Source organism: Notothenia coriiceps, unplaced genomic scaffold, assembly GCF_000735185.1.
Source record: "Notothenia coriiceps isolate Sejong01 unplaced genomic scaffold, NC01 NC01_scaffold00003685, whole genome shotgun sequence".
Taxonomy (NCBI): Eukaryota; Metazoa; Chordata; class Actinopteri; order Perciformes; family Nototheniidae; genus Notothenia; species Notothenia coriiceps.
The window spans coordinates 37,020-45,893 of NW_011336386.1; the positions used below are offsets into that span (position 1 = coordinate 37,020).

Here is an 8,874-nt window from a genome sequence, read left to right on the forward strand (position 1 = left end):
TTAGACAGCCATATGCCATACATTTTTGCATACATTCACAGTAAATATTTATTCAGTATGATAGCTGTCTAACAGAAGTTAAATTAATTTCTCACTTATTCTGACAATGTACTTAACCTCAAATAAAATAACCCAATAAAAAGAGTTGTTAAATAATAGTGAAGTCACATTGTAATAACAATAACTCATCTCTCACTCGTTTTATTTTTGAGCTTTGCTAAAAGCCACCTAGTCAAGTGTCCATCTTGGGTTGCCGTCTGGAGTTGTCCAATATGGCGGACCATCTCGCACATGCGCAGTACCGATCGGGCAGGGGGACGGATCGGGTAGTGACACACACCACAAACCCACTGAACAGATTACCCAAGATCCTCAGCTTGAAGCTCGTTGATTGGATGTTTTAGCCGCAATGCATGTTGGGATATGATGTTAATGCGATATGATATCCGAAAACATTTAAAAAAAATAAAATAAATACTTTATTCCGAGTGTTCTTGCTTTTCTCTTTGAAAGTCATCACATAACGGCATTGTAATACACGGTCCGGCTGCATTAAAGAGCCTGTGACAGCCTCCCAACAACTGTTGTGCAATGAAATATTGGGCTACTAGTAATCTCGAACCATCATTTTAAAAAAGAAGGTGCGATACCGTTCCGATAAATATCAATAATTTCGAACATCGCGGGGAAATTCTTTCGACTCATTTTGAAGTTTTGGGGGAAGCCGGAAGTGACGTCAATGCGGGAACGCTTCACTGTGCGGCGAGAGAGCCAAACAAGGACAAAGTGTGTTGTCATGCGTAGAAATTGTGAATTACTGACTTTCGGCACGTTAATAACGTTTTAATGAAGTTGACAACATTATATTCATATTTGTCAGTGCTTTCATGTGAATTCGGCGAACATGAACATAAATGATCGTGGTAAAGATGATGATTAAATTAGGATTAAAAATCAGTAGTGAGAGCTGCTGAATTTCCTCTCGTCGGCTGTGATATAAAAACAAATCGATTATTTTTGTAATTGTAAACTCAAGTGGATGAAACTACATTTATTAGTGCTTTCATGTCAATTCGGTGAACATATGATACATTAAATGATCGTGAGGAAGATGATTTAAAAATCGTTTGTTTGAGCCGGTCTGCATTTCCTGATGAGAAAACAAACCGATGCTTTTTGTAGTTGTAGTACACCAACATGGATTAAACGTGTGTTTTTTTTTACCACAATGTTGGGGAAATTAATGGATAAAATGCACAGATTATTATTATTATTTCCACTCCGATCGGGACACTAGGTCCACCGTTTCCCCGCAGCGAGGCTCCCCCTGTTGACAGTTTACGTGGGCTGGGCTGGGTGCAGTGGCGGACTGGCCATCGTGAAGAGCTACGTGAAGAGCAGGGTAGACCAACTGGAAAAGTAGCATTATTCAAAAGCTTTCTGATGCGGGTCTTGAAACAAAGCAGAGAAATGATGACCGTTGTTGGCGACAGGTGCGAAAGCTCTCTCCAGAGCTACTGGAAGCCCAATCTTGGGGACCGGAGAAAGTGGAGCAATATTCTCGCCACGCCAAGCAACAGCCGAGTACAACCTCAACCTATACAAGTAACCTCTACTGATGCTGGACAGTTTTTCAGTGGGTGTACAATAAACGGCAACATACACATTAATGTAGGCCTAAATAAATAGCTAAATAATCGATTAACGCTCTCTGTCTAATATGTTCGCTAGCTGTTAGTGTTGTTGCATAGCAACCATCTCGCACCTCGTTTTGTGCAGAAGGCAACGAGGGACTATTTTTATTTTGAACATCATTATTTACTAATAAAAACTATTTAAATTAGAGTGTCTATTTTCTTTCATATTGCCACACTTGGTAACCGTTTTATAAAAGCAATATACCACGGCCTGTCCTCGGGCCGAACCACGCCCCTTAACTGTGATATAATGACCACGGCCTGTCGTGAGCTATTGCTTAATTATACTGTCTGTATAGATAGAGTAGGCGATATCACATACAGTATGCCGTTGTATGTGCTCTGCACATTTAATCCATTTTACAGTTGGAGATGCTCCTGTTTTTAGCTCAGCCTAAATTCAATGTTCTTTTTATTTTTGTTATAATTTGTGTACCTAATAAACTGCTGCTAAAGGTGAATCTTATTTCATACATATAAGAAGGTGGCTGGTGTTTTATATTATTCTAATTGTCAACAAATCCAATGAAAAGGCCACAGCTAACTAACCTATTTATTTATATGATATATAGGCTAACATATAAAACGCTCTGACACTCCTCCAGAGTCTGTGGCTGGCAGGCCTTCAGTTTCTCCTAAATACATACACTCCATCTTCAGCTCTCAGATGTAAAGTTTATTATTTAAAATAAGATTCAGTATCTGCTCAGCGGGTCTCAAGCTGGAAGAAATAGCACATATGTTGGGGACTATTTTCAGTAGTGGATTGACTGATATTTCGGGGCCAGTGTATGTGGGACGGAAAACAAACGACAGTGTGTTTGTTCATGGAAAAGAAGACACTTGTCCCATCAATAAAATAAAGAATATAACCAGCCCTGCCATAGTTTATATACCTAAATAAACTAAATGTAGAAGATCGAAATTCCAATATTCCACATTTCTTGAACCCTCTAGTCATCTGGTTGAAATGTTCCCCACCACAGAGCTCTTACATGTAATAAAATAGATGCTTTGCTAACAACTGCATCAGCACTACTGGAAATGCACATTCTCTATAAATAAAGTGATAGACTGACTGTGTTTTCAGCTCTCAGCTGCTGCTCACTGCTTCAGAGCGCACCATGTGGTGGAGTGTGAGAGCAGCTGTACCTTGTCGGTGTCCGTCTCGTGGATCAGGTGTTTGGCCTCATTGTCTGCGTGGTCCACCTCTCCGGGCAGAACCCAGTGCGCCACCTCAGCATTATCCAGGTACCCATCCTGCAGACACACAGGCGCTTACTGAGGAGCTTCTGAAGAGCCTCTGTGACGGCTATTACGTGTTCAAATGTCCTATTGCGTTGGCCATTATTACACAGGAAGGTGTAACAGGGATCGAAGATATGAGGTTTATTGCGTTAGTTGTACACAGGGGCGCCGTAAGGGGGTGAAAAGTTAGGATGATTCTAAGGGCCCGTGACTGACAGGGGCCCAAACTATTTTAGAACATAAAAAAAAATGTTTAAGTAACCAATGTGATATCTTTTCATGGGGCCCGCAATCCCTGGCGGCGCCCCTGGTTGTACACTACCAGTTGCCAGTGTTGATGGGTTATTGCTGAGTGGGTAGTTATGCTAAGAACCGTGTCCGGTAACCTACAACCCTTATACACACTTTTTTCAGCTAATCTCCTTCACCAAGTGTTCAAATAATATTACATAATACATCCAAACAAAATAACATACACTCCCCATCCCAAAAAAAAAGTCACCAACTGGATTTCTTTCTTTCTCTTTTTCTCTCTCTTTTTCTCTTTTTCTCTCTCTTTTTCTCTTTTTCTCTCTCTCTCTCTCTCTCTCTCTCTCTCTCTCTCTCTCTCTCTCTCTCTCTCTCTCTCTCTCTCTCTCTCTCTCTCTCTCTCTCTCTCTCTCTCAATTCAAAGGGGCTTTATTGGCATGAAAGTTAAATTAAACAATGTTGCCAAAGCATCACAATACAAAATAATTAACAACATTAACATACATTTCAAATGTTTACATATTATTACTGTCTCTCTCTCTCTCTGTGTCTCTCTGTCTGTCTGTCTGTCTGTCTGTCTGTCTGTCTGTCTGTCTGTCTGTCTGTCTGTCTGTCTGTCTGTCTGTCTGTCTGTCTGTCTGTCTGTCTGTCTGTCTGCATCCGACCGTTCGTCCATGTTACCTTGTTTGCGTCTCTGAACTCATGGAAGTGTTTCCTCTCGGTCTGCACCCAGTCGGGCTCCCTCTCCCCGCTCTCTGGAGAGAACATGTCCCCTGTGGAGCAGCACACACACATTCAGAACAGGTGGCTGATGGGAAAGGAGGGAACCGTACCGACAGTGGTGTCATTTAACTAAGTGATTACTCAAGTACTGTACTTCAGTAAAAAAATGAAATACTTGTACTTAACTTCAGTATTTCACATTATGCTTCTTTATACTTTTACTTTTACTCATCTTTATTTAGTTACTTTGCAGATTTAGGTTATTATTACAAAAAAATTAAAATTGACACACATGATTATATGCATAATATTATTATGGGTTAAGCTATCCAGTAGTGTATAAAGTAATACAATAAACCCTATATTTAAGAAGTAATGAACACATTAACGCACCCATCATTTTATAAAATGATAGAAATATAGCTGGCGCTTAAAAAAGCCATTTTGCTTAACGAGGACTTTTACTTTTGGTACTTAAAGTATTTTTTAATGCTCATACTTTTTAACTTTGACTTAAGGACAATTTGAATGCCATTATGTAACTGAGTATTTTTACACAGTAGTATTTCTACTTTTACTTCAGTAAAACAATCTGAGTAGTTCTTCCGCCTCTGCTTACCAATGTATTCATTTATGTCGATCTTTCCATCTCCGTTCTTATCAATGTCCTCCACTGTTTCCTGAAAGAGAACATGAGTTAGTCTTACAGTGCAATACATGAAACGTTTTTTTTGTTCAGGGTTTTGATATCCTGTGGACCTTTTTATTTTTAGACTTCCAGTAGAGAAAATGCGGAAAATAACAGTGTCAAATAAATGACACTAAATCATTAAGAAATGTTATCCGAACTGATTTACACATTTTTCAGCATTATAAATTTGTCATAGACCAAATATTGGCATCGGGCATTAAAATAATCCATATTGTCTGGCCACAAGTAATATGCACTGTCATCACATGTTGGATGCTGATCCGTTGCCATGGTGCAACCTTCAGAGATCTGCAGGTGAGGACCAGTACCTGCACCACCAAGTCTTTCATGTGGTCGAACTCCTCTGGGTGCAGGAAGGCAGTGAACTCCTCCCGGGTGGCGATACCGTCCCCGTCTCGATCAGCCGTCTTGAAGCGTCTTTCGTCCCGCGTCAGCATGAACCTATAGGTGGCCTTGTCCTCCACGTCATCAAACTCCTCATCTGAAAACATGAGTGAGATGTTTTGTCAGGCACTGTGAAGCATTTAAAAATCTCTTCCTAAAACACACTGTTTCTGTGAAGAAGTCTTTATTACAACTATCCTTGAAACTTCATTGCAACTGAGCAAACACCCTCTGCTGTTATATACACTTTACATACGTATATATATACATATATTTTTGACCTTGGGATTGGAGAATGACTGAATAATCTCACATCACACATGTTTCACTTCTAATAGCTGACAAAGAGGCAGTGAAAGTGGAAAGCTTCACAAATCTCAGTAAGGGGAACTTTGACTTGAACGGAACACTATTACGGCCCAGCTTTTAATGTTATGCCAGCCATAGATTATTTGGTCTAATATGTTCTATCCAGTGTGTGTGTGTGTGTGTGTGTGTGTGTGTGTGTGTGTGTGTGTGTGTGTGTGTGTGTGTGTGTGTGAGTGTGTGTGTGTGTACTGCACCCACCCTCAGTGTGATGCAGGGCAAGAGAAGTGGCTCACAGAAGGGAAAGATGGATAAATTGTACATTTGTATATAGAAGGTCATTTTGTTATTTTTCAGCTATGACTAGCGTTGCTCATTACTCTAGATATTCTGTATCAACACAAGTTGTGAAGAGCTGATGCGTGTTCAATGTTTCATAGTTAGCATTAAGAAAGTGGACTAATAGAAGATGCTTGTGTTTCCTTAGATAGTTGTAAATGCAGACAGTTAGACAAGTTACAATGAAATTGTCTTTGAGAATTACCCAGGTAGAAGCCGTAGGTGGTGTTCTTGTACTCCTCCCAGCCTATCTTTCCGTCTTGATTCTTGTCGTAGTCCTTCCAGTGTTTGTTCACGTTCTCCTCGATGTACCTCCTCTGCCGGTGTTTGATCCAGTGGTGCAGCTCAGCGTGGCTGATGTAGCCATCCTTATCGGTGTCAATCCGGACCACAATCATCCTGTGGAGAGAGTTATGGATAATGTTTACTAAAATATTCTGACTCCATGGGAAATAAAACCCACAACTCTGACATTCTCAGCCCCCCTAATTGGTGCATTAGAGAAGAACCCCCTGAAGCCAGAAGCAGCCAGTTAGAAAAATCTGCTGAAGGTTGGGGAACCTACGCCAGCTTGTCTTTGCTCTCCTCAGGCGTCAGCTGGTCGAAGGTCTTGGCCTCCTCCTTTCCCAGGAAGGCCTCGTGATCGTACTGGAAGCCATGAGAATCATCGTGGGCGCGGTCGCTCAGGTCCGACTGGTGATGGACGCGCTTCTCCTGAGTGGGGACGGAGAGGGCCGCGACCGCCAGCAGGCAGATGGAGGCCAGGGACCTCAGCAGCTTCATTCTACTTCTCGTTGGAGAAGACAGAAAAGTCATTTGAAAAACACAGTACACTATTAAAAAAGTTAAAATAGCAATACTTAAAGCATGAAACATTTTGACATAGTAAAAATATTGTGTATTGGAACTTCTGTGTGGTACAGGATGAAAAGTACATTCAGAAGTCCTTCAACTGATTTGTGTTCAACAGAAAGAAAATCCTGAATCGACAGAACCAGGTCAGATCAACTTAGAGATAACTGTCTAAGGATGGTGTCATCGGAGATAAAACATATATACATTCTACAAACATTTACACTTTTTAACGTTCAAATTGATAACAATCCATAATACGACAAAGAAAATAGTACTTCATTGATCAGAATGAGCAGGTAGTGTAATTTCCTCTGGCCCTTCATGAACCCCATCATTAAACACACACTAACAAATGTCCTTACTCTCCATGTTGATGGAAGTTCATCAACTCAGCTCTATGCATTGTATGACAGCAAAAACCATGTTAGCCTGTGTTTTTCAAATGTTCCCTTTTAGAGGAAAGAAACAAATGTTCTCACCAGTTTCTCGAGAGCTTCTCGCAAAATCTCCTTAGCAGTGTGTGAACAGCAGATCAGTCCGCGTTGGCACTCTGCAACTTTAAATAACAACGTCATGAAGGCGGGGCTTGTTGTTCAGATAACCAATGAGTAACGCCTTAAAGGGGGCTCTAACCAATACAAAGTAGGACACGGCAGTGAAATACTTTAGGATAAATTCTTATTGGCTGTTAATCGCCACGTTGTCACACAACAGCAGACCACTTCGGATCAACTTTGCAATAGAGAGGCGAAAAACTGAGAGGAGTAATCTCAGGACAGGAGTAGGCTATCATTGGACATGTCGATGGAAGATGTTAAAAGTGAATTAAAAGGAGACAAAGTAGTGGAAGTCACAAGGCTTAAAAGCAAACGGGATGGCACACTCAAAGAAACATGATCAGTTCTCATTCAGTTTGAGAGAAGCTTACTAAGGCAGTAATAATGGGATATTTTAACTTCATGGTTAGGGAGTACATCCCCAAAGCTCTCAGGTGCTACGCATGTCAACGAATGGGGCACACAGCGCAATAGTGTAAAGGACAGCTAAGGCGTGCGAGATGCGGAGGACAACATGAGTATGGGAAATGTGAAAAGGATGCAAAGGTTAAATGTTGTAACTGCGGAGGAGATCACAGTGCTGCGTTTGGAGGATGTGAAGTGCAGAGAGAGGTGCAGAGAGTTAAGAATACAAACAAAGTTTCATACGCAGAAGCAATAAAGAAAGTAAGGGGAACAATAACAATCAATAAGACCCCTAGTGTAATGGAGCAGAGCATTACAATACAATGGCAGGAACACACCAAAAAGTAATCTTCAATCCAACCCCACAGCGCCACCAAGAGTAAAGAGGATGGTGATGTTCTAGGAGTGAAAAAGGTGAATGTTGTGGTATTCATATGCCATACTGTAAATGTTGCATTACAGTTAAAAAAGAAAAGTGATAGAATCAAAGCCATTGTGGAGGCAGCTGGAAAATTCCTTGACATGAAAGATATTAAAGCAGACCAGATACATGCAATGTTAGCTATAAATGGAGCTGGGGAAAATGAAAATCAGGATGAGGGTTAGATCCTTAATCATGGTTCTGCACATACTACAGTGGAACGCAAGAAGCCTCATAGCTAATGGTCAAGAATTCAAGAAATATATATATGAGCTAGTCCCTGAGGTAATATGTGTGCAAGAAACCTGGTTACGACCTCAATTAGACTTTGTCATTCCAGGATTTAGCTGTATAGGGCATGATAGAGCTAATAGTCAAAATGGTGGAGGGGGTGCCACGTTTCTCAAAGATGGTGTGGCATATAGGGAGGTGCAATCTCCTGATGATATAGAGTGTATTATAGTGGACATTTGCAACCCTAGGAAACAAGATAACATTAGGATAATCAATGTATACAACCCATGTAAAAATCTAACCACTGATATATTTAAAGAAATAGCAGGCAATAAACATAGGAAGGAAGTTTGGTGTGGTGATTTCAATGCACACAACAGTCTATGGGGCAGCAACCATACAGATAGTAACGGAAATGTAGTGGAAGAAATGCTGGAGGAAAGAACACTAGTATGCCTTAATGATGGACATGGCACAAGAGTAGATGTACACAGGGGGAAAGTCTCATGCCTGGATCTGACATTAGTATCAAACTGTTTGGTTCATACATGCGAATGGTTTGTTATGAATAGCTCCACTGTAGGAAGTGACCATTATCCAGTGCTTACTAAAATGAATACTAATGTATATATGCAGGAAGGAGGTGTAATAACCATGTGGTGCTTTGCTAAAGCTGATTGGGGGAAATTTAGGATATGGTGTGAGGAGTCGGTACACCTGCTAACATCAGAGGGAAGCATAGAG

The 8,874-nt window shown here is 40.8% G+C and overlaps 1 protein-coding gene and 1 long non-coding RNA gene across 5 annotated transcripts in view; one reads left to right on the forward strand and one right to left on the reverse strand.

Moving 5' to 3' along the window:
- Positions 1–7,078, reverse strand: part of rcn3 (reticulocalbin 3, EF-hand calcium binding domain) — a 10,967-nt gene extending 3,889 nt beyond the window's left edge. For 3 of the 4 annotated variants that reach the window (XM_010766799.1, XM_010766798.1, XM_010766796.1), the window contains exons 1-7: positions 6,993–7,078; positions 6,224–6,445; positions 5,864–6,057; positions 4,938–5,110; positions 4,537–4,597; positions 3,876–3,967; positions 2,850–2,957 (exon numbers count right to left, since the gene is read on the reverse strand). In XM_010766799.1, coding sequence (XP_010765101.1) covers positions 2,850–2,957; positions 3,876–3,967; positions 4,537–4,597; positions 4,938–5,110; positions 5,864–6,057; positions 6,224–6,441 — 846 coding nt within the window. In that variant the 5' untranslated portion in view covers positions 6,442–6,445; positions 6,993–7,078. Of the gene's footprint in view, positions 1–2,849; positions 2,958–3,875; positions 3,968–4,536; positions 4,598–4,937; positions 5,111–5,863; positions 6,058–6,223; positions 6,449–6,992 lie in introns of all 4 variants that reach the window. The other variant, XM_010766797.1, reaches the window with a different exon arrangement.
- LOC104941668 (uncharacterized) overlaps positions 1–8,868 on the forward strand; it is an 18,239-nt gene extending 9,371 nt beyond the window's left edge. Inside the window, exons 2-3 of the long non-coding RNA XR_797921.1 lie at positions 7,677–7,682; positions 8,170–8,868. This is a non-coding gene — a long non-coding RNA (uncharacterized lncRNA). The remainder of the gene's footprint in view (positions 1–7,676; positions 7,683–8,169) is intronic.
- The last annotated feature ends 6 nt before the right edge of the window (positions 8,869–8,874 follow it).